This window comes from Myxine glutinosa, chromosome 3 (assembly GCF_964187855.1).
Source record: "Myxine glutinosa chromosome 3, kmMyxGlut1.1, whole genome shotgun sequence".
Classification (NCBI taxonomy): Eukaryota; Metazoa; Chordata; class Myxini; order Myxiniformes; family Myxinidae; genus Myxine; species Myxine glutinosa.
The window spans coordinates 53,317,342-53,344,066 of record NC_136263.1 but is presented as its reverse complement, the minus strand read 5'-3'; the positions used below and the strand labels follow the sequence as shown (position 1 = coordinate 53,344,066).

General features: G+C 43.3%; 1 protein-coding gene across 10 annotated transcripts in view; it reads left to right on the top strand.

Moving 5' to 3' along the window:
- The window catches only part of LOC137423563 (rho guanine nucleotide exchange factor TIAM1-like), a 209,775-nt gene that overhangs the window by 58,534 nt on the left and 124,516 nt on the right, over positions 1-26,725 (top strand). For all 10 annotated transcript variants that reach the window (XM_078774029.1, XM_078774035.1, XM_078774038.1 and 7 more), the window contains 8 exons: positions 905-1,343; positions 1,520-1,680; positions 2,053-2,337; positions 4,292-4,477; positions 10,415-10,555; positions 11,754-11,801; positions 12,258-12,322; positions 19,581-19,707. In XM_078774029.1, the coding sequence (XP_078630155.1) occupies positions 905-1,343; positions 1,520-1,680; positions 2,053-2,337; positions 4,292-4,477; positions 10,415-10,555; positions 11,754-11,801; positions 12,258-12,322; positions 19,581-19,707 (1,452 nt within the window). The remainder of the gene's footprint in view (positions 1-904; positions 1,344-1,519; positions 1,681-2,052; positions 2,338-4,291; positions 4,478-10,414; positions 10,556-11,753; positions 11,802-12,257; positions 12,323-19,580; positions 19,708-26,725) is intronic.

Sequence of the window (26,725 nt, the reverse complement as noted above, 5' to 3'; positions counted from 1 at the left end):
TGTTCTGAACTCTTGGAGAAGATGCTCATTTCTGGGGTCACATCAGTTCCACCATCAGCAGAATCATTCGTGTGTTTTTTGCTTTTTCTAAGCGATCCTTTAAATTATTTTGAACAAGATTATAAGAAATTTTTTTGGGGGGGGATCTGAGGTCCAAGCAGCGCCTCATGCTTTCATTTGTTTTAATGTGTTGGCACAGTAGTTGGAAGGCTGCTTTGTTGAGGGTGAGGGTTCCAATTTGGCTGAACTGGCTGAGCTCCTGTATCATAATCCCATAATTACAGGTTCAAATCCCAGGCCCATTGAGTAGGTAAAGGCACAGCCTCTCGGTGTGTTTCCTCGCTCTTTGGCAGCTTCAGCTACACCCTGCGAGGAAGGGGCAGTCTCAGCTACAGAAACATTAACGGCTTGTAGTGGGCACCCCTGTGCACACCTTAAGCTTCATGTGACTTGAATTCATTTTAATTTTGTGACTTCCTGATATTGCAATTGGTCGTTTTTTTAAATAAATGTAAACTCCTCATCAATTATGCAATCCTTTTGATCCTGCAATTGCATTTCCCGGTCAAGTTTGTCAAGCAAAACTGATAAGCGCACCAATGCAATCTGTTAACTGTTTTTCCGCACAACAGTACGAGGTTATTGTTGGTCTATAATTTGATCATCAGATGTCCTCCCTAGTCATGGTCTGATTTGCTTTGCAAACTGCTAGCGCTTTCCAGATAGCTAAAGTGCAGTCTCAGATAGCTAAATATGCTATAATACATATATTTCTGGCAACCTCTGACAGCTAACTGCAAAGATGAATTTTTGAGCCAACCCTGGTTAATGTCTAATACTGTGAAAGGAACAGGTCTAATACCGTGTCGTATAAACATTGCTGCCCAAACTCTGATTCCTCCAGCCCTCCCCAGTGCCACCAACTGAGGGCAGTGATGGAGCAGACAGCGGCATTGCAAACACCGGCGAGCCGGAGAATGTGCTGGATATTATGCCGCCTCCCCCTTCACCGTTAGCCTGGAATCTGTCCTCTCGAGGCTGGCTTGATGATCACTCCCTCAGTTTGTATCGCAGTTCGACCTGGTCCAAGGGAGGATCAGACTCGAGGGACTACTTGAGTGACTGGGGAGAAGATGGCGACGTGAGTTGCTTGTTGGGTGAGGGTACGATCGCCAGTGAATCTGGGGGATCAACAACCGAGGTGGTTGCAGATTGTCGAGTGCCGAGGGGTGGTGTTCGCAAGACCGGCTTGCTTTGGTTCAAGCACTTGCTCCATTGTCGAGGTCGTAAGGTTGAAATTGTGCCTCGGCGGAAGTGGAGGCGTTCCTGGATTGTACTGAGAGGTAAATTAATGGCACACTGAGGCCTATCGCAAAGAATATTTATTCAATGTGAGAAAGAAATGCTTCAATTTGTTTCCGTTCATCCACAACATTTTGATGTCACTTGCCCGTAAATACTAGGAATACTTTTCATCCACTTTCCATGACTTGTTTTCTCCGCTCTTTCCCGACCACAGGTTGCAGCCTGCAGTTCTTTGAGAGAAAGCCCGAAGGTAGCGAAGAACCCAAATTTGTACTCGGTGTCAATGAGGCCTTGGTTCAAGCCTGTCCCGAGCACCCACGGAGAGAGTTCGTCCTGTGTTTGAGCAATAATGTTGGCAATGTGATCATTTTCCAGGTCTCTCTCGCTCTCTGTTATCAAACGTTGCATTTTCGGGACATATAATAGCAGAGTCCACTGTTCCTTAACCTATTTTTCAGGATTTAGTTTAAATATAAACAGTAATGGTTTAAAAATTATTATTATATTGTCAATTGGTAGAAATGGTGTTTTTTTTCTCCAAATTATTTAGTTTCTTGTCAATCTGTTTCCTACACATTCCATAAAATGATTGCTGAGACTTTCATTGAAGGTGCAGCTGAACACAGACACACATGGACTGTATTGAAGAGAAAGAGTTCAAGCAATGATGCTGAAGGATAAATATTGCGATTTTGCAACAGTTTGAGCATGCAGAATCTTCTCACACACCTAATGTGCTGTACTTAGGCGGGAAGTCAAACTGAGCTGGAGATGTGGATCACAGCAATCCACTCGGCCTGTGCGTCACGCTTTGCCTCGCGCCGTGCTGCCTCGATGAGGCCCGCCGTTCTGGACATTCTCGAGGAAACAGCCGGCCTTAAAGACATGTCCCTTGGACCGCACAGTGCTCTTTGCATCGAGATCTGTCAGCTGAAGCGACAGATTGAGCTCGCCGAAAGGATGAAGAACGACGCGATGCTTAAGCTTGAGGAGGTGTGCGACCGGCTCAGCCGGAAAGCTATTTTGGAGCAGGTGAGCTGCTGGTAATTTGTGGATATATGTAAAATGTTATATAACTTCGATCGAGCTGCTCTACTAGTATGATGGACTGGTTATTGATAGCAGAAGTTTCAAAAAATATTTTGAGCATATAAAGTAATGCATTTTTCATCCAGTGGAATGAGATGTTATTTTTGTTGATCTGCTTCTTCAATCTTTCTTCGTTGAGGTGTGCATTCTTCATTCACTGTTGGTTGTTTCCGTGAAAACTCGTGCAATTTTTACACAACAGTCGAGGGTCATTGAATACCTAAATGATGGCTTTGGGGTGGCGGGGGAACGATGTTGTTGAAGTGACAGTGAAGACAGCAGGTCGTGTGATGTGAAATTGATGACGTTGCTGGAGACCATACGTCCAAATGAATGAGTTTAGTGATGCTACTTTGTGACGGATCGTCATGTCCCAGAGAGGACTGACAATGGAATACCACTGAGGAATAATGATCAGATGCCAGAGTGGGCAACTCCAACAAGACAATATCGACCATCGTGTCCATCATGGGGTATGCTGTCATGAAATGAAGGTCTACAGCCAATCCATCCATGACTGTCGGTCTGGTGGACCAAAAGCATCTCTAGAGAGAGAGAGGAGACTCCTGCAAATGATTGTTACTCGAAGCAGATGCAACTCTTTAATTCCCTCAGTCCTCCGTGTTGTGACGAGAGAGTTTCGAAGATCATCGAGATGTCAGGTGAGCACCAGAACAGCTTTTTGAACCACAGGGTAAAAGCCTTTCATCATTGTTGTTGGTTCACTTGTGTGATATCCTGGGCCCTCAAAATGTGCAAACGGGCTTTTAGGAGTGTCACGGCCTGCACCATGGAATCCTCGAGGGAAGAGCTGGATTTGATTATAATATGAGGAGTTTTATCCACACGCTGGATAACCGAAGGAAACAAATGATTTTGGAGGGACAGGACTTGGGAGAAGCCAAAGAGATGGTTGGTTGGTCAGTGATGGTGTAAAACATGACTAGGTCACGAGGCAAAAAAAAAATTACAGGTGAAGGCATCACTCGAGAAGAACAAACAGACGAGACTTCGACCAGCTTTCCTTTGGTGAGCAAGTCGTGGTGGCTGGCTCAATACTATGGTAAGGGATTTGATTGAACTCTAAAGTTTCGGACGCAATTGGCAGAGAAAAGCAGAGAGTGTGCACGAGGACTTTGCACATTGTGATTGTTGGATAACCCATCGTGTCCAAAGTATGCGTTGTGTATAAGCTCCGTGACCGGTGAGAGAGCATCAGGAACTTGGCAATGCATGGATGGCTCGGTTTCTGTTTTTCAAGACCGGGTTGTATCGAAATAGATCACGAATGGCGTGTCCAGATCACGGAATACTTTTCACTTTCATGATGTAATCTTGCGTATAAAAAGTGGCCGAATTCCATCTACAATAAGTAGTCCACTGAGATTGTGTAAAGACAAGTGTCTTTAGCCATACTTCACAACATCACAAAGGCCTAATGTTCCAAACATGTGGCAACCAAATGTTTGTTAGGCCTCAGCCCATGATCGAAAGCTGCTGTTCTGTTCACCACCGACTGCGGACAGTCTATTTTGGCATCAAATTTCAAACAGCGTTATCCCAGCTTGTGTCTACCATAGCTTAGCTTGCAGAGACGTAAACCAGATTTCCTCAAAGGGTCCAATGTTAGACACCACTTGTTGTTGTAATGCTTGGGTGATGGATGCGATTGCTTTTTGGATCTGTTAGCCAATAAACGAAGTGATGATCAATCTAAGCTGAAAATGTTATTTATGTATTTCTCTTTATATATATATATATATATACATACACACACACACACACACACACACACACACACACACACACACACACACACACACACACACACACACACACACACACACACTCTCCGTTTACAAAGAGGCTGCTCAGTTCACTCTGTGTGGGGTCACAGGTTTCCCAGTGGGAGCAGAATTTGGAGCGTTTAGGCCTGGATCTGTTCCGCCTTCGTTGCTATTTGGCCAGCCTGGAAGGGTTGGAACCTCCAAACCCCAAAGCAGCTCTTACTTTGGCCACGCGATCCAAGAAGGAGGCCATGCACCGCCTTCGACTCGCCTCTGTTTCCTGTTTGCACGCACTGGTATGCCGCATCATCCTATCCTTGTACATCTCTTTTCAGCACTGCTCCACCACCAACTTTTGCATTGCCTCCCCGCAACTGCTCTACCTTGCCTCTTCGCTTTTATGTTCTCTTAAGTTTGTTGTTATATTCATGTTTGTTTTGAAACGCACTATCCTGTCCACTATGCTTGGCACAGCTTAATCCAACAATGCACGAGTTTTGGTCTGGTGCCAGAGGGATGCTGCATCAAGGAGCATGCCATCAATCGTTGTATGTTAAGTCGGTCCGTTTGCAACATAGGATTCAATAGGATGTAAGACTCCATGTGATGCATAACATGATCTGGATATGGAGTAAGTGGAGGATTGATGATCAATGCATTGGCATGAACTTGTTTTTCCATGGGGCACTGGATGAGCAGGGATAAGTTGGGATTGGGTGAGGGCCAAATGGGGACAAGTTGAGGTAAAAACAACCATTGGGAACATTTTGGCTGTTATGTCTTAACAAACTGTACCTTAACCATACTGAACCTAAAACCATGTGTGAAGGTTCCTCCAGCTTGTCTTGGCAAGGCCTTCTTCCCCTCCTTTCTTGTTCTTGGTTTGCTTGTGCTGTTACCGTTGTTATCCGAGCTGGGTTCTGTTTTAAGTTGACTCGTAGTCGAAGCAGCTGTATTACTTTCTTTAGATGCTGCAGGGTGGTCCGTATGTATTGATGCCCTTACAAGCAAATAACATTGTCGAGTCTATTGTGATGTTGTACGAGGTTAGTTTATATTACAAATAGAAACGGTGCTACATATGTCGCCGACAATCGATAGAATAAAATTCAATACTGGCATATAAAAATCCCTGAGCTAACTGGATGTATCGACCACCCAGTAGTGTGCTGTTTGTTTGTTTTTATCTCTCGCCAAATTTTTTTTTTTTTAATCGATAATTTTTCCAACAAACTGGCTCACCTCCAATTCTTTCCTCCGAGCAACCCCTGATGTAACAAATAACGAGTGTCGATTGTCTGCTGTGGATCAAGGCAAATCTGAGGGACCATCTTTTTTTTCTTTTTTTTCTTTTTTTTTTTGTATACAAGATCGAGGCTCGTGAAAGAGCGAACATTAATCACACAGAAAGACAAACAGACACATAAAACAAATAACATCGGGAGCGGTAGACAAGATGGGGAGAGAGGGGGAAGGACACAAACACAACATTTGAGAGCAGGGACCGAGAGACATGGAGACATGGAGAGATCTGTGGGAGGGAGAGGGCTTTGGGGGGGAGGCATGTGAAGGGGGGGGGGGGGGGGTGGGAGAGGTATAAACATATGGACACTGCCAGGATTTCCAGGAAAGAAGTTGGAATTTCAAACAAGGTGGATCTGGGGTGAATTAGTGGGGGTAGAAAAGATCAAGGTTATGGATGGGGGAAGATAAGAGATGGTGGTGAACAGCTGTTTTAAAGACCTGGAGGGAGGAGAGGGATTGAAGGGAGTGTGGGAGTTTGTTCCACAGGCGGGAGAAAAGAGGAATGAAAGAGTGAAGGTGAGCAGAGAGCCGAGATTTCGGCAGTTTAACCATCAGAGGGTTGCTGGCAGATCTTGTGCGACCTGTAGGAATATTTGGGGGACAGAGCACAGAGAGAGCTGGGGGAGCAAGGCCGGAGAGGAGTCGGTAGAAGACAGAAAGACCACCTACCTGCCTGCGGTGAGTGAGTGAAAGGCCCTCAGAGATAGCTTCATCGCGGGAGATTCCAATGATTTTGAAAGCTTTGGATTCAACAGCGTGAAGCCGAGCCAGGTGTGAGGCAGGAGCACCAGCCCATAGGGGAGAACAGTATTCCATTGAGCTGCGGATGAAAGCCTTGTATGTGGTGAGGAGCTCAGGTGTGCCGAGGAAGGACTTCGCACGACGGAGGATGCCCAGTCGGCGACTGGCTTTGGAGGCCAGCTTGGAAATGTGGTTTTCCCAAGAAAGATCATGGCAGATAGTGAGACCCAAAAGCTTGAGCGACAGAACTTCTCGGAGAGGATTGTTGAGAAAGTAGATGGGAGGGTTGTCCAGTCGATCTTTTCGGAGAGACATAGTAAGAGAGTGAGATTTGTCAGGATTGAAAGACATGTTCCACTTGTTTGACCAATCTGTGATTTTGTCCAGGTCTTCAGAGAGTGAGGAGGCTGCAGACTGCCGATCTGAGGGAAGAGGAATGGAGCGGCAGAGAGTGGAGTCATCAGCAAAGAGATAGAGAGGATTTTCCAGAGAGTCGGAGAGATCATTGATAAAGACCAGAAAAAGCACAGGGCCCAGCACACTTCCTTGGGGAACTCCAGCCTGAACAGGAAGGGGAGATGAGAGAAATCCATTCAGGGCCACACGTTGACTACGACCAGAGAAGAAGTCCGCAAGCCATGCATGGAGATTTCCATGGATACCATAGGAGGAGAGTTTGGTGAGCAGAGCTGGGTGCCAGACCGTATCAAAGGCCCGTGATATGTCAAGGGAGACAGCTCTGATTTCCTGTTTGGCATTGAGGACCTCCATCCATTGTTGAGACATCTTGTCTCTTGAATCCTTTTTAAGCATTGATGTTATTGAACGTGAGGTCATGAACTTCGTTTATCCTGTCACAGTTGTCATGCCTTTCATGAACCAGCTCGCCAGGCCTGCCGTTCATCCTGCGGGAGCAGAAACTTAGAATTTTGCATGGCTTGAGCAAGACAAATCCTTCACTTTGTCTGATGGGTAGATGTGCTTGATGAACCTGAGATATAATTATTTAGCATCTGTGGCCATGGTTGAAAGAGCGAGGTAATGGCTCAGTGCAACATAGTCACGTGAAAAAGTAAGTACACCCCATGTAAAGTTTTGACTTTTTCAACATATTTCAACACACAGCTATTTGATCTTCATTTCAACAATATTGAAAGATAAAGGTGATATAATACAACAAATATCATGAAACATTTACATTTTGTAGTCCATTGTATAATTTAAATAAACATAAATGCAAATTTCGCATGTGGAAAAAGTAAGTACACCCCTACATTTATCACTACTTCAAATACCTAAAATTAGAATCAGGTGCACCAGCTCAGGTGCAAATGATTAGAACATCGTAAGAGGGGATCTTGGAGGAACCTGTCTTATTTAAAACTCAGACATTTAGTTTGGTTTGCTCTTTGTCGTTGAAGTGTGCGGCGTCACCATGCCGAGATCAAAAGAGCTCTCTGAGGCCTTCAGAAGGAAGGTTATAGATGCCGACGAGTCTGGAAACGGATTTAAAAAGATCTCCAAACAATTTGAAATCGATCATTCGACTGTCCGGAAGATCATCTACAAGTGGAGAAGATTCCAAACAACTGCCAACTTGTTCAGGCCAGGCCGCCCCAGCAAGTTCAGCCCGAGAGCAGACCGCAAGATGCTGAAAGAAGTCTCGAAGAACCCCAGAATATCATCACGGGACCTACAGGTAGCTCTTGCCACTGTTGATGTCAAAGTGCACAAGTCTACCATTAGAAAGAGGCTGCACAAATTTGATCTACATGGGAGGTGTGCCAGGAGGAAACCTTTGCTGTCCAGAAAGAACATCAGGGCAAGACTAAAGTTTGCCAATGAACACCTAGGCAAAGACCAGCACTACTGGAACAATGTGCTCTGGACAGATGAGTCAAAGGTAGAGCTATTTGGCCACAGTACCAGAAGACATGTTTGGCGAAAACCAAAGACAGCATTTGACCACAAGAACCTGATACCAACTGTAAAGCATGGTGGTGGAAATATTATGGTTTGGGGCAGCTTTGCTGCATCAGGGCCTGGGCAGCTCACCATCATAGAATCCACTATGAATTCTTCATTGTACAAGAGGGTGCTTGAGGATAATGTGAGGCCATCTGTCGGAAAGTTGAAGCTCAACCGAAGGTGGACCATGCAACATGACAATGACCCTAAACATACCAGTAAATCCACCAAGGAATGGCTGAAAATAAAGAAATGGAGGGTTCTGGAATGGCCAAGTCAAAGCCCAGATCTAAATCCCATCGAGATGTTGTGGGGGGATTTGAAACGAGCTGTGCAGTGTGCATGGCTAACCCCGCTCTAGCAGGGAAAATGGCCTTTAAAATGCATGTTGTTGTGTTGTTGTGCAGTGTGCATGCAAGAAACCCCTCAAACATCGCACAGCTGAAAGAATTCTGCATGGAGGAGTGGGCAAAAATTTCTCCCAGTCGATGTAAGAGACTGGTAGACAGTTATAAGAAACACCGACTTGAGGTTGTTTCTGCCAAAGGGGGCAATACCACCTATTAGAGCCAAGGGTGTACTTACTTTTTCCACATGCGAAATTTGCATTTATGTTTATTTAAATAATACAATGGACTACAAAATGTAAATGTTTCATGATATTTGTTATATTATATCACCTTTATCTATCAATATTGTTGAAATGAAGATCAAATACCTGTAAGTTGAAATATGTTGAAAAAGTCAAAACTTTACATGGGGTGTACTTACTTTTTCACGTGACTATATATATATATATATATATAATTAGCCTCGCCAACGGGAGAGGGTATTGCATTTGAGTCCGTTTGTTTTTCTTTGTCTGTTTGTCTGTCTGTTTGTCCACATAGAATAAATACAATTTTCTCTGCAACCGTTGGTCCGATTAAACAGGAAATTTTCACCATAGGTGCAACTCCTCCTGTATAATTTTTTAATGATAATTATGACGTCATAGGTCACGTGGTTCGGCCGCCATCTTTGAAAAACCAAAAGAAATTGCACCTCCATATCTCCGAAAGCGCTGAATAGAAAAAATTGAGACATGGCTCATTGTAAAGAACTCTCCATGGGGAATAACATCTGTGAATGATGATAGATGCCTCCATTATGACGTCATAATTTGACAAGTACAAAACGTCATCCGATCAAGATGAAATTTCTTGAGCATAATCTTGGAATAAATTAGTTTAGGGAAAAAAATTAAATGATGACGTCATCTGTCACGTGATTCGGCCGCCATATTTGTTTTAACACAAAAGCCTTAAAAACCACAGAGAATACAACCTGGCGAGGGTTTGCAATCTGATTGCTCTTTTGCTTATTATAATCTTTTTATTTTTATTTTTTATATATATATGTGTATATATATATATATATATATATATATATATATATATATATATATATATATATATATATATACTGTATATGTATATGTATATATATATATATATATATATATATATATATATATATATATATATATATATATACATATATACATACATACATACATACATACATACATACATACATACATACATACATACATACATACATACATACATACATACACACACACACACACACACACACACTGTAGAATTGAAAATGTCTTGGCTGACGTTCACCTTGATACATGTGAGCTAATCATGGCACAATTAAAATTGTCCCCGGACCTCCTTAGGATGAGGGAGATCACCCAGGCAAAAGCTGGAATGTATGCATATAAGCACAGGTCAAACATTAGTAGTTGCATTACTAGTTCAAGCAAGCTCATATCAATAGTTGCAACGAAGTTTTTTTTTTGTTGTTGTTTTGTTTTTTCTTCTTTAAACGAGGGGTGCGAGCTGGGTTAAACAGAGGGTGCAACGACAAATTTTTATATAGGGGGAGCTGTACATGTAGCATTGTAGAAGATGTATCATTGACGCCATAACTTGCTCCCAAAGGAAACGGGTATTTACAAAAACAAATTTAAGCATACCTTTTGAATGTTAGGCAAAACCTTCACCTCAGGAGATTGTTACAGATGCTCAAACTTCCTGATGGGTGTGAAGCTCCCCTTTGCCCTCCCTACTAAGGTTTTGTGTGGCTGCTCATGCCCTAAAGCACCCGTGGAGTCGATGCCCATTGGTCGGGATACCGACAAATGACGGTTGTGCGCGGGTGTGCAGGTGTCCACACGGGAATTCACCAATTCCCGTCAGCGTACATTCTCGCACTCACTGTTGCACAAGAAGCGGAGCATGTTTTCCTCCTTGCGTGGGCTTGATGCAGCCGGGAAGAAGCGAGCTCCCCATCCTCGTATTACCACGGTACGCTGTCGTCGAACTCGTCAAACGGTGACTGTGGGGAACCTGTACCGGGGTTTCCAGGGAAGGGAAACGAGCTTCCCGAGCAATGCGGTCATACATGTGTTTTACATCCCCGGTTTAGGCTGCTCTGCTTTTGGCCTCTCCTGCTACGTCAGCTATGTTTCGAGTTACATACGTGCAAATCATGAAGGTCGTTTACATTTTTGGCACCACAATGCTTCAATGTATCGTTCACGGGAAGCAATCATGCTTTGGCGTTTTCCCACAGCACGAGATCGCCTTATCCTGATGCGTCTCGCTGTGCACAGAAGTGTATGACCAATGACGATGATTAAATTAACGAAGGGAGCTGTAAACCGACACAAACGATTATTTTAAGGCTAGAATACAATGAGTGAAACCATCTCATTGCAGCGCGCAGCCATAGTCAGTGGGGAACGGTTTGCTTGTGGTGCCAAAAGGCCACTGCGTGCTGGCAGGCCGATGGGGTTTGCTCGACTGGAGTTCGAATACAATGTTTGCATTATTGAGTCATTGTTTTTGCGAAGACCCAGCAGTGTAATCTGATTTTACTTGATCATGGGAGTTCTACATGCTTTTGGCATGCCATTTCCTACCCGAGACTGGCTTGCGGCCTGCAGCAGAGATCACTTTTCATGTCAAACCAATGCACTAATCTGGGAGTTAGACAATGTCTTCTTAACTCCTGCTTTACCCCACCCAATCCCCAACCCCTGCATCCCCTATGCTCCCATTTATTTGTGCCTTCTTCTGCTACAATTTATGTGACGTCCTTCTTTTTGGTGTCGGACGCATTTCAGCACCTCAAAAAACCCGTTCATTGTTCCAAATTGATGGAACCTTCATTCTGACTTGAAGAACCATCGATGACGATCCTTCCAAGGTAGCTGAATAAATCACATGGGCTAAGCAATATCCTTCAGGTGTTGAAGACCTTTGGCCAGCTGTCCCTTTATGTAGTCACAGGTAAATATTAAAGGTTTACTGGTCCGTCTTCCAAACAGCAAAGGCCCTAGCAAGGTAGCAAGGTATCTTTCAAAGGGGTGTTGCTGCAGAGTATGTATGGTGCGCTTGTTCACATGATCATTTTGTTGTTTTATCGATGTAGTGAATTTGGAATGGGAAGGTTGGTAATCCTAAGATACAATGTGTGTTGACTTCATTTTTTTTTTTCCAGATTTTCAGGGGGGATGAAGATCCATTGGACAACGGAGACATGAGCCAGGTATCTTGTGATTGCAAAGCCCCGATACTCGAGTGAGATGTCCCTACGGGAGTTAAAATGCATAAAATTTGTTTATCTTTGATGGTTCAGAATAAGATAACTGTATGAAATAATCTGAGTCGCCTGGACTCGAGGAGGTTCTCTTGTGGATAACACCCTCAAGCAGATTGTGTGAAATGTGGATGGGATGTGAACAGCTTCTGGTAAATTGTGGCCTTCCTTTACGGGTCACCCTCCTTTTGCATGCATCACCTTTCCCCATCGTTAAAGACAAAGTTAACTTGAACGCTCCAGCAAATATAGTGCAGTGGGGGGCAATAATACACACCCTGCGGGATGAACACAAAAAGAATGTCAAAAGGTTTCGGGAACTGACTCGGGTACTCGATTTCGTTTTTAACACCAGGTTGAAAATTGTAAGATGTTTTTCTTTCTTCTCTGCTCTGCATGTGCCAGGCTGTTGATGACAACCATGATAAAGATGACTTCACGGAAGGCACTTCTTTGAGTGGATCATCCATGTGAGGAATTATTATTATTATGATTATTATTATTAATATTATTATTATCCCCACGCTTTTTAAAAGAAACGGGGATATTGTAATCTGCTCCATCTGTCTGGCTGTCCATCACGCTTTCTCGTCCGCAACGGTTGTGCATAGATTCACCAAACTTGGTAGTTATGATCGACACATGACACAAAGGTGCGAGAGCAGCATCATTTTGCTCCCGCTACCTGGAGCCCTCAGGGAAGGGTCAAAAGGTCAAATACCAAAAAATGCAATTGCAGGCATATTTTTATCAAACCAAAGACCAATTACTGCACTGTAGTTAAAGGAAGGAAGCCGGACATTAACAATACACACACACACACACACACACACACACACACACACACACACATACACACATACACACATACACACACACACACACACAAACATATGCACATAATACACACACATGCACACGCACACACACACACACACACACACACACACACACACACACACACACACACACACACACACATATATACACACACATATACACACACACACACACACACATATACACACACACACACACTCACACACTCACACACACACACACACACACACACGTACACACACATACAAACATATGCACATAATACACACACACACACGTACAGTCACGTGAAAAAGTAAGTACACCCCATGTAAAGTTTGGACTTTTTCAACATACAGCTATTTGATCTTCATTTCAACAATATTGACAGATAAAGGTGATATAATATAACAAATATCATGAAACATTTACATTTTGTAGTCCATTGTATAATTTAAATAAACATAAATGCAAATTTCGCATGTGGAAAAAGTAAGTACACCCTTGGCTCTAATATTGCCCTTTTGCTCTAATATTGCTCTAATAATATTGATTTGCCCCCTTTGATTTGCCTCTAATAATATTGCTCTAATATTGCCCCCTTTGGCAGAAACAACCTCAAGCTGGCGTTTCTTATAACTGTCTTCCAGTCTCTGACATCGACTGGGAGAAATATTTGCCCACTCCTCCATGCAGAATTCTTTCCGCTGTGCGATGTTTGAGGGGTTTCTTGCATGCACAGCTCGTTTCAAATCCCCCCACAACATCTCAATGGGATTTAGATCCGGGCTTTGACTTGGCCATTCCAGAAGCCTCCATTTCTTTCTTTTCAGCCATTCCTTGGTGGATTTACTGGTATGTTTAGGGTCATTGTCATGTTGCAAGGTCCACCTTCGATTGAGCTTCAACTTTCCAACAGATGGCCTCACATTATCCTCAAGCACCCTCTGGTACAATGAAGAATTCATAGTGGATTCTATGATGGTCAGCTGCCCAGGCCCTGATGCAGCAAAGCTGCCCCAAACCATAATATTTCCACCACCATGCTTTACAGTTGGTATCAGGTTCTTGTGGTCAAATGCTGTCTTTGGTTTTAGCCAAACATGTCTTCTGGTACTGTGTCCAAATAGCTCCACCTTTGACTCATCTGTCCAGAGCACATTGTTCCAGAAGTGCTGGTCTTTGCCTAGGTGTTCATTGGCAAACTTTAGTCTTGCCCTGATGTTCTTTCTGGACAGCAAAGGTTTCCTCCTGGCACACCTCCCATGTAAATCAAATTTTTGCAGCCTCTTTCTAATGGTAGATTCGTGCACTTTGACATCAACAGTGGCAAGAGCTACCTGTAGGTCCCGTGATGACATTCTGGGGTTCTTAGAGACTTCTTTCAGCATCTTGCGGTCTGCTCTCGGGCTGAACTTGCTGGGGCGGCCTGGCCTGAACAAGTTGGCAGTTGTTTGGAATATTGTCCACTTGTAGATGATCTTCCGGACAGTCGAATGATTGATTTCAAATTGTTTGGAGATCTTTTTAAATCCCTTCCCAGACTCGTAGGCATCTATAACCTTCTTTCTGAAGGCCTCAGATAGCTCTTTTGATCTAGGCATGGTGACGCCGCACACTTCATCAACAAAGAGAAAACCAAACTAAATGTCTGAGGTTTAAATAAGACAAGTTCCTCCAAGATCCTCTCTAACGATGTTCTAATCATTTGCACCTGAGCGGGTGCACCTGATTCTAATTTTAGGTATTTGAAGTAGTGATAAATGTAGGGGTGTACTTACTTTTTCCACATGTGAAATTTGCATTTATGTTTATTTCTATTATACAATGGATTACAAAATGTAAATGTTTCATGATATTTGTTTTACAGACTTGGCATTTAATATGGAATATTTTTTTTTTGGGGGTGAACTTACTTTTCAAGATGTCTTAGAACCAAAATTTCATTGGAATTATGTTGAAATTATTCTAGATTTTGTTAATGTGACCTTTAAAAGAAACAAAAACCACATTTGACATTTCGAAACAAATAAATTGATCCTTGAAAGTGATGTAAACTGATATCGAACTCAATTCATGGACAGTACTGTGTTAAACTTCTGTACGTTTTCCAGAAGTATCTCTTTATTTTGCACATTAGCCACATTTTTTTTGAACAAAAACAAAAGTTAAATTACGACGGATTACGGACAGTAAAATTTCAGTTCAGTACTTCGTGTAACCCCCACGAGCATTCAGGAGAGCACGTACACGTTGAGGCATGCTGTTCACGAGATTTGCCAAGGTTTGGACAGGAATCGCTTGCCATGTAGTGACAAAAGCCTGCTGCAATTCACGCACAGAGGTCGGCTGCTGGTCCAAGTGGTCGATTTGACACATTTATTCTGCCCACAAGTTCTCTATCGGATTCATATCCGGGGACATGTCAGGCCACTCCATATGCTCTACACCACGGTCAGCAAGAAAGTGTTGGATCATGCAAGCACGATGAGGCTGTGCATTGTCATCTTGGAAGACAAAGTTTCCTCGAAAGGCTGCACGAGCAAATGGAAGCAATGTTTCTTCCAGAATGGCCCTGTACTTGAACTGGTTCAGGTTTCCATTCAGAACAACCAGGTCAGTTTTGCCCCCTGCATGAAAAGCAGCCCAAATGGTCACCCCACCACCTCCAGCTTGGACTCCTGGCACTATACAATCCTTGTTGTAAGTTTCATGCACTTGTCTGCGCACTCGGTCGCGGCCATCTTGACGATAGACCAGAAATCTAGACTCGTCACTGAAGATCACGTGATTCCAGTGTCCTGGCTGCCATTGACGGTGCTCTCTGGCCCACTGCAATCGGCGCTGGCGGTGTTGTCTGGTCAGGCGTGGCTTTCTCAGGGGACCCCTCGCACGATAGCCTGCTTGAACCAGTCATTGGTTGACTCGCCTTCTGGATACAGGCACATTTGTCAGTTGCTGCCACTCAGCCCTAAGCCGATTAGCTGACTTGGTACGGCCATTGCGGACTAACCGGTGCAGCTGGCTGTCATCCCTCCTTGTGGTTCTGCGGGGACGTCCTGGCCTCGGTATTGGAGTAGGGACACCCCTCTGAGCATTTCGTTTCAGGATCTTTGACACCTGACCTTGAGTGATGCCATACTGCTGAGCAATAGCACGCTGTTTCATGCCGTAATTTCGTAAAGCCACCACTCCATGACAAACAGCATTGTCGAGTTGACGGACCATCTCCAGAGGAAGCGGCAATAACTTTTGGAGACATGCAGCAGTTGTTTTCCACTAATACAGAACTGAACAACCCTTGTATACCTGACTGTGAAGCCAATCATCAAATGCACCTGGCCGTACATTTTGCCACACCACCTGTGATATAATCCTGTTGTTGACTTCTTGCTGTGACAGACAATCAGTGACATGGTTCTTTTAACCAAGAAATCACCAAAGTGTAAAAGAAACTCACCAGATTGATATACTGAGTTAAGAAAGTAAACCCAAGTCAAGAAAAAAAATAATTCCCTATTAAATGCCAAGTCTGTGTATATATATATATATATATATTGTTACGGTTCTCTACGCCGGCCTTCTTCCCCTTATCAGGGGAGATTAATCCCCTTGTCTTTACTGGCCTGGCGGAACCGAGACTTATTACATCCCTCCCGGGCACACGCGGAGTAGAGTTTCGGGACTACTTTCTCACTCGTACCTAAGTACCCGCGCTGCCCTTGGAGCAAGGAAACAAGCCTCGCACGAACCACGTGTGATGTTGGTACGCCGAGCGGATTGCGTACACGTGGTCCGCGCAGTCTTAACTAGTGAAACCCGATTGGAGCGATCTTATTCGTGCCACGCTTAGTCAATGGAGGAAACCACAGGAACGATCGAATCAGAAAGAAAGAACAAGGGTTTAATTATTTCCACACGTATATACAGTTCAAGGACGAAGAGACACAGAATAGCCTTAAACAGTCTTAACTTATCCCTGGGACAACGGGCCCATCTCACACTCACATGGGGTATTGCAGATGGGCAGGTGTTCCCCACGCGTCGATGTCGTCGTCCAGAGACGGCCGGCTCTCCACGGCCCCGGCACGTCCCGCGAAGATGGTGGCAGGCGAAGGCAGGGACTCGTGGCGCGTCTCTCGTACACAGGGATGATCGGGGCGAAACAGTAGAGGGCGGACTTTAGCGCGGCTGGCGGTTACTCAGCCTCGTTCATTCGCACGGCTGAAATGCGCTATATTTGTTGTCAGCGTGTCTGACTGCGCCCGCGTATGTGTCGCGACCAACTCCTCTTCTTCAATACACTTGGTGTTGGTTAGCACGCGCGTTCCCGTGCAATGGTCAAGTTCATCAGGCAGTACAACGCGAGTCCTTTTATCTCTCTCTCTCTCACAGCAAGTCAAGTCCTCTTAGCCCTCCGATGCAAGTCCTGTCGAGGGCTTTGCGCAGCGGGTTTTATAGCTACGCCCCCGAACCTTCTGGAACTCACCAGACTCTTCTCACCACGCCCTCTGGCGCCACGCCGCCGCCATCTCCCTCGAGCTCTGATTGGCGGCTCGTGCTTACCGTCATTGCTTCTGCCGCTCCACCTCGACTCCGCCCCGATCCTTCCGAGGCCTACCTTGTGTTAACTCGGCCAATGATCACCCAATGATCACCCAATGATCACCCAATGCTTAACAAACTGGATCGAGGCTAGGCTGGCTGGGAAATCGGTGGCAAGTAGGCCCTATTTCCCTGGCTCCTACTCAACGCAGAATTAACACTGGAAGGGAACTAAGCTCACAAATACTAAGACATAACTATACTATTGCGAGGCTACATGTTGCTTGTGTGACTAACTATGGGGGACAGACTTTAACCTTTATTACTCTCACTTGACAGACTCAAAACCGCAACAATATATATATATTTATTTATATATATATATTTATATATATATATTTATATATACACATACATGTACATATAAACGCACCTATACAAACACACATAAATAGGTATATTATGTACTTGCTATTTTATATTTGAAGTTATAACCTTAACCTACAAGCAAATGACTGGTTTTCCAACTGCCCGAACATCAGCTGGACACCGTTTTTCATCGAGGTTTCGATCCTTTCAGAAACTCCTACGATACCAATGATGATATCAATGATGGATGTCACCGCCCCACATTAAAACATTTTAAACTAGAACGGCACTCGGTAGAGCGTATACCTCCGCCAGGCTGAACAGTTTACATTTTGCATCCCACTGATAGGTCGGATCTGGATTTCGATCTGAAACTATACTTATGGGCTTGTTCTTGTCACATAAGTAACTCATCCACCAAGTTTAGTCATAACTTGCCCACCAGTTTTTACCTCCACCACTGAAGGTGGATGGAGGTTATGTTTTCATCCCTGTCTGTCTGTCTATCTGTCTGTTTATTACTTGGCAAAAAAATGTTTTTGACAAGTATGTTGATCACTCTGGTTTTTGTGTGTTTGTCTGTCCACTCACTCACACTTGCATACAGGTCACAATTTCAAACCAAATTTCACCAAATGGTAGAGTTTGTGTTTTTTTTGTTTGTTTGTTTGTTTGTTTTTTTTGTATACAGAATCGAGGCTCGTGAAAGAGCTAACATTTATTTCACAAGCAAATCAAACAGACAAACAAAATATATAAAAAGAGGGAGCGGAAGACAAGATGGGGAGAGAAGGGGAAGCACACAAACACAACTTTTGAGAGCAGGGAGATGTGTGGGAGGGAGAGGGCTTGGGGGGAGGAGGCGTGGGAAGGGGATGGGGGGGGGGGGGGTGGTGGGAGAAGTATAAATCACAAGGACTTCCAGGACAGAAGTTGGTATTTCAAAAAAGTGGATTTGGGGTGAAATTAGTGGGGTTTAGTGTTCCGACAAAATTAGTGTTCCGACAATATCCTATTTATTTTTGAGGTCAAACTACATAGGCCAAAGGTCAACCACTTTCTCAAATTACTAAAATCCTCAATTTTCATCCGATTGACTTGAAATTTGAATAGGATTTTCATATCAGCTAACTGAATTCAACCACCAACTATTTTTGAGATTGGCATCGGTCATAAGGTAAACATAGGCCAAAGGTCAACAACATTTCAAATTTCCAAAATCCTCAATTTTCATCTAATTGACTTGAAATCTGAGTAGGATTTGCATGTCAGCTTACTGCAACCAACCACCAACTATTTTTGAGATCAGTATAGGCCAAAAGGTCAACATAGGCCAAATTTCTAAAATTGTCTTTTCATCCGGTTAACTTAATTTGAAGCCGACTTGCATATCAGGTCACATAATTCAACCACCAATTATTTGTGAGGTCAAAAGGATGCTCTACTGGGTGCCATTCTGCTTTGTTCTCTTTTGCCAAGTGTCGCTCTATGAGTGATTTTTCATCTGTTTGTCTGTCTGCCTGTTTGTGAACAGGATATCTCAAAAAGTTGTGGACGAATTCAGACGAAACATGGTCAGCAGGTTAGGTGTTTCCCTAACTTTATCCCCCCACGAACCCCCTGTGGATGTCAGAGGTGTCCACGAACCCCCATCTTTTCGAGACACGATCTGAGTTATTATTATACTATAATACGCATAACAGTGCTTCGTAAAAGATCAAGTTCATTGTGTAATATTGTAATGAAAAAAAACAAGAGATGATCTACAAGATCTACTGTTTAATATTTTACGACTCACGCACTCCCTGGGGGTTCATGCACCCCAGTTAGGGAAACCATTCTACGTTTTGCCGAATGCAGCAAAGGTGCCTTGTCCTCCACTGCTTTGCTTGTTTGCCTAAGCTGGATAACCATTGATGTGGCCACGTGAGCCAATAACGATGTGATGGTGCATGTCAGTAATTGTGTTATGATGCGTGACATGTATGTGTACAGGTGCGCTCCAGTTAACCACCATGCGTTTGGGCAGCAGCTGTGTGTGGCTGTACCCGGCGGTGCCACTGTTTCGCTTCTGTTGCTTTGGCATCACACGGCATGCGATGTTCTGCACATTGTCTGCCAGGTGAGCTACCCATCCGTGTGCACACGCAAAGACACACTCATGCACCTTGAAAGCACAGTAGAACCTAAGTTGATTCGCCTTTTATTAATAGAATATCGATCTATTGACTTCCGTTCCCCTTCGCTGCTCTTTGTCCACAAGGAAAGAAAACCTTCTGGTGCCAGCAAAGCTTGCACCGTCACGCTAGACGTTTCTTTCTGTTCACAACCTTCTAGCTTGAATTCCACCTGCCGTGGATCGTTTATCTTTCTGTGGTTCAAACAACAGTGATGGTTTCAGATTTGTCATGATTATGTAATTGCGGTTTTGGTTTTAATCACTTGCAAAACCGAAACATTGTCAAGTACATGTGTATTGGTTAGTCTTGTACGTTATGACTTGCCCAATTTTTTTTTTTTTTTTTGCCAAGTATGTCGATCACTCCGGTTTGTGTGTTTGTGTGTTTGTCTGTCCGCTCACTTATACTTGCCTGCAGGTCACAATTTTAAACTGATCTTCACGAAACTTCACCAAATGGTGTAGTTGCTAGTCCGACAGAATCCTATTTATCTTTGAGGTCAAAATGTCAACATAGGCCAAAGATCAACTACTTTTGTCAAATATCTAAAATCTCAATTTTCATCACATGATGTATCCATGGTCAACCACTTTTTTTCGAATTTCGAAAATCCTTATTTTTCATCCGATTGACTTCAAATTTGAATAAGATTTGTATATCGGCGAACTGAAATCAACCACCATCTATTTTTGAGATCAGCATAGGCCAAAGATCACCAGCCTTTTCAGATTTCTAAAATCCTAAATTTTCATCTGATTGACTTGAAATTTGAAGACTATTTGCATATCAGGTCACTAAATTCAACCACCAATTAATTTTGAGGTTAAAAGGATGCTCTACTACGTGCCATTCTACTTTGTTCTATTTGCCAAGTGTCGCTCTATGTGTGATTTGTCTGTCTGGCTGTCTGTCAATTGCCTACATGCCACAATTTTAAACCGATCTTCACGAAACTTCACCGGATGGTAGAGTTGGTTTTATGGAAGAAACATATTGATTTTGAGGTCAAAGGTCATCTTGAGGTCAAATTTCTAAAATTGTCATTTTTCATCTGATTGACTTGAAAATTGAATAGCATTTGCATATTGAGTGTCGGGTGTCGGATAGCAGGGTGGAAATGCCATACTTCACTTCCATACGAAGGCTGGAAAGGGTGGAAATGCGAATGGTTTGGTGGATGTGTGGAGTATCGTTGAGAGAGAGGAAGAAAAATTATAAATTGCGAAAGATGATGGGAATAGAGCCTGTGATGGATGCTGTGAAAAGAAACAGTTTGAGATGGTTTGGTCATGTGTTGAGGAAGGATGAAAGTGACTGGTTGAGAAGAGTGATGGAAATGAATGTAGAAGGAAGTAGAGGACGGGGAAGACCGAGAAAGACTTGGCTAAAGATGGTCGAAGAAGAAATGGAGGCAAGGGGGTTAATAAGGGGAGATGCAGAAAATGGGGCAAAATGGAGAAGATTGTCATGGGGACCGCAAGGCTAAGCCCCGCTCTTGCAGGGAAAATGGCCTTAAAATGCCTGTTGTTGTGTGTTGTTGTATTTGCATATTGAGTCATTAAATTGGGAAACCAAATATTTAGAGGTCAAAAGGTCAACCCAAGGTCAAACTTCCAAAATCATCAATTTTCATCTGAAAATCATCACTTTTCATCCTATTAACTTGAAAATGAAACAGCAATTAAACAATTGCATCACTGAATTGGGAAAGCAAATATTTTGAGGTCAAAAGGTCATAAGTCAACTCAAGGTCAAACTTCTAATATCAACTTGAATCTGAAAAATCATCAATTTTAATCCGATTGGCCCGAGCTTTGATTAAGATGGTCAATTTTAATCTTAATGGAATGGACAATTTGATGTATCCATGGCAACTTTTTTTGGGCGGAGGGGTGGATTTTGCAAGTGTCATGCTCTCCATGATGTCTTTTGTTGTTTATTTCTTTCTCAATCAGTTTTTGAATGATATGGAAGCATTTTGAGAGGACATAGAGAAGTTAAAAAGGGATATGTACGAGGGGCAGTCAATAAGTAACCTTAAAATATTTTTCACAACTTGTTTATTGCATGTACGTGTGTAACAACTGTTATTTTTCAACATAATCTCTATTGTGTTCAATGCATTTTTTCCAGTGCTTTACTAAGGCCTGGATTCCTCTCGAAAAAAAATAAAAAATTGGCTACTTGTGTAGCCATTCGTGCACCGCCTCTTGGACCTCTTCATCGGATCGTAAAGTGGTTCCACCAAGCGCCTCGATAAGTGGCCAAAGATGTGGTAATCCTAAGGGGCGAGGTCTGGCGAGTAGAGTGTATGAGGAAGACACTCAAAATGCAGGTCCTCGATTGTTACAGCTGTCGTGCAGGCAGTATGGGGCTGAGCATTGTCATGCTGCAACAAAACCCCGATAGTGAGTAGTCCACTACGTTTTGATCTGATTGCTGGTTTCAGATGTTTTTTAAGGAGGTCGCAGTGTGATGCACTGGTGACTGTGGTCCCTCTGGGCATGTCATGCTCTACAAGTGGGCCTCGGCTATCCCAGAAGAGCATCAGCATCACTTTTCCAGCGGACGGCTGTGTGTGGAATTTTTTTGGGCTTTGGTGAAGTTGAATGGCGCCACTCTTTGCTTGCCCTCTTCATTTCTGGCTGAAAGTAGTGGACCCAGCTTTCATCCCCAGTCACTATGCGCTGGAAGAAAGCGTCTCCTTCTGTTTCGTAACGTCGCAGAAGTTCTTCACATGTGTCCACTCGCCATACTTTCAGTTCGGTTGTGAGTTGTCTGGGCACCCACCTTGCAGACGCTTTGCAGAACCCCAGCACGTCGTGAATGATATGGTCTGCTGAACCATGGCTAATGTTCAATTCGGAGACCACTTCATCCAGCGTAATGCGACGGTTTTCCCTTAGCGCGTGCTCAACTCGTGCAACCATTTTTGGTGTTGGCTGTGTGAGGCTGGCCAGAGCGAGCAGCATCTGCCGCACTGGACACTCCACTTTTAAACTTTCTGTCCCAGTCGTACACCTGCTGCAGCGATGAACATGCGTCACCATATTGTATCTTCATTCTGCGATTGATTTCACTGGGATTCACACTCTCACTACCCAATAAACTGTTGACAGAGCGTTGCTCCTCCCTGGTGCATGCTTCTCAGGGAGCCGCCATCTTGTAACTGCTCTACTGACGTCATACGCTCAGTGTTGCCAGATCTAAAGCAGGCAAAACATGACTCTTACCCAGAGATATAACATATGTCGTCTACTACTACACACATTACATTCTTGAATTAATATCGCCATTTTAAGGTTATTTTTTGAATGGCCCTTGTACTTGTAGATGCGTGCCTATTGCTCATAAACTTTAACGAGGCACTGGCAGCCTGCAATTAGTTTAGTAATCACATTCAGTGACGAGCATCCGGCCGTAAAACATTGCTTCAAAAAGGGGACCGAAAAACAACAACAACCACAGTTCTCGAAAAAGGCCAACCCCCGCTTGCGGGGAAAAATGGCCTCTAAAAGGTGGTTTTATTCAGTGACATGCAGGTGCACACATACCTGCTGTAAATGTTACACAAAGGTGGTTCACTGTACCATGGCTATGCCTCTTTCATCTGTGGCAGTTTAAACCTTCGCAGCTGTTTGGAATCGGTAGATGGCGCTCTAAGCTTAGGGTAGGGGCGAGGTGGGGTTTACTGTTTTGCACCACTTTCAGCTTGAGTTCAAATAGATAATGTCTTTAAACTAATTACAGTACTTGCCATCACATACTGAGTGACTCACAGCGATTCATATATCAAGAAGTAAAAATTTGGCCTGAATAGCTATCGTTGTCTGTTCTGGGTTTAATCCCTGACGGGATCAAACGTAACTACAAGCCGACGCTGTGATGATGCCACCGCACGTAGTCTTGTATACACCGAGCACGCTGGCCTTCGGATGGGGGACATCTGCTTTGAGGATGTGGACATGATTGATCCCATTGTGTCTTTTGAAAAGAGTAATCCATTGTGTTCTGATGCCCTGGCCAAATTCCTCCCTTGGGGCCAGCTCTGTAACATTCGCACAACATGCAGCGTGTTGGAGTGCTCAGATGTGGTTGTGGCCTCCGTATTCTGGGCCGAATGCCATCCTCATCTATAGCTAAACTTCCCTGTAGAGGATGTTTTATCTCTGTCAGTGATGAATTTTCTTCCTTTGCTGCGAAATCCTCTAAAATGAATGGATGTGTGGGTGGAAATGTTGCACCCTACAAACTCCATACGATAGTCATCCATTTAGTAATGTGACTAAAGTGTTATTTTGATGTCGTCCAAACATTTTGCTCATGAATCCATGGCTTTTCCTCCATTGAAAGACAATTGACCTATAATTGTCGATGCTTTGCGTAAGCACGCACGTGCATTGCCAAAAAACTGCTTGTTTGTTTCACGTCGGCAACATGTCACCAAGCAGAGCGACTGACGAGTCCAGTACTTGTACAATTGTTTATTAAATGATGTTCCCTTTCTACATCACTGTTGTGCACCCAAGGAAGCCATTATGTTCTACTTCTATGGAGAGTTTTGATCACACTTGCTCAGGTTTGACTTATAGATATGAACCTAGATGCACAATGGGATGGTTTGATGGAACCCTTTAAAATTGCAACGGCCTTGAATGCACCCTTGTTCCTGCAGTTTGCTATTCCGTTGTTACATGCAGCGTTTTCCTGTCTTTAAAAGGGGCACTTATGTAACTTGCATGTGCTCGCTTGCACACGCACACACACACAGAACATTGGCGCAGGAGGAGACCATTATGCCACCACTATACCAACTCCAGAAACCATGACCCATCCACACACAGGCAACCTATAAACAAATCCAGCCAATACCTTTCATGTTTAGTGGATTATCGGCAGAAGCAAATACTTGACACGTTTCTAGGTCCAAGTGCCTTGAAAGTGTGCAAATGGACACATACTTGGATACTCATGAGCATTGAGATAATTCCTGACTGCATTTTGTGTAGAAGAGGTTGTTGCGTTTGATGAGGCTTGCGTCATTATTGTTGATCCAAAGGTGGCTGGTCTTCACACAGCTCTTTTTTGTGTCTGATCACAGCACATCAGGCATCAATTGTAAATAGAATCCTGAAGCTGATATTTCAACTTCAGAGCCATCTACATATTATGTACACGAAATTGGGGACGTTTTAATGCCCCTTTACTCACATTTCCTTGCCCCACCCCCTTCCCCTCTGCTGACTTGTATATTTTACCAACTTCCTTTCTCTTTTCTCTCGTATGGTTTAATTTTTTCCCAATTCCTTCCCTTCTTTTTTTTTTTCCTTCTCTTCAGTTTGCCACTCAACATACCCTCTCCTAATTCTGCATACATAATTATGCATGTGTGCGTGTACATACGTACATACATACATACATACATACATAGGCAAAATGCCAGGGGCACAGAAAAGGCCCCTTTATATGATATTTGCCATGTGGCAAACTATATAAAAGAAGGGACATTCCATAGCTTGTAGAAAATGTTGAACAATAGAAAAGAAGGGATATTCAAAAAATATTGTGTGCATGCTGGACTACCCTTGTTCTTAGGAGGAACCAAGTAATACTCCAGAAAAGTTAATATAAAGGGGCACCAATTTGATTCATACAGCTGCATGAAGAAGTAAATGTATTTTAACCTATATATGTAAAGCCGTCTGGAACAATGCATGTGCATGTATGTCCCCTCAAACATGCACCAATCAGAGGTGAGGATCTGGTCACATGACAGGGGTGATGTGATGTCATTACGGCAGTACGACGGCTGACTCCACACACCGCCATTTTGATTCCGAAACATTCAGGCCGGACATATCGTTGAACCTGTCATGTATCACATTCTGCATGCACTACCTTTACGTTTTTCATTCAGTGTGAAACACAAACAAACACGTGAAATACATGAAGTAAAACACGTGAAAATAAGGATCTTTTCTAACACTCGATTGTTATCGTGGCTGTGGCTGTGGTTGGTGTTGTTTGTGGGTCCATTCTGTGTAATTTTATATATTTTTCTATTGCTTTGCAAAATATCACTCCTGAATATATAATTTTATATGCTGTTCTGTGCCCTTCTAAAGGGTTTTTACTGTCGTAGAATAATAAATGTTTCCGTTCAAACTGCTGTGTGAATAAGCCATACATTAGTGCTTCTTCCTCTTCTTCAAATTTGCAGGCTTTTAGAACTGGCAAATTTGTAATTAAGCAAACGATTTTTTTAATGGCGTAGATGCTTGGTTCCTGTGTTTACAGTGTTTGTCTCTCCGTATGTATGTATGTCCCACACATATTTATCCTACATATTGGGTGAGTTTTATACCCACAATTATGCTTCTGAAAGGTAGAATGTAATGCCATTTGGCTTTGCCAGTTATGTTTCCTTCAACACCCTTTACAGAACATTCATATATTAAGTCATATACAGTCGCGTGAAAAAGTAAGTACACCCCATGTAAAGTTTTGACTTTTTCAACATACAGCTATTTGATCTTCATTTGAACAATATTGATAGATAAAGGTGATATAATATAACAAATATCATGAAACATTTACATTTTGTAGTTCATTGTATAATTTGAATAAACATAAATGAAAATTTCGCATGTGGAAAAAGTAAGTACACCCTTGGCTCTCATAGGTGGTATTGCCCCCTTTGGCAGAAACAACCTCAAGTGGGCGTTTCTTATAACTGTCTACCAGTCTCTGACATTCACTGGGAGAAATTTTTGCCCACTCCTCCATGCAGAATTCTTTCAGCTGTGCAATGTTTGAGGGGTTTATTGCATGCACAGCTCATTTCAAATCCCCCCACAACATCTCGATGGGATTTAGATCCGGGCTTTGACTTGGCCATTCCAGAACCCTCCATTTCTTTCTTTTCAGCCATTCCTTGGTGGATTTGCTGCTATGTTTCGG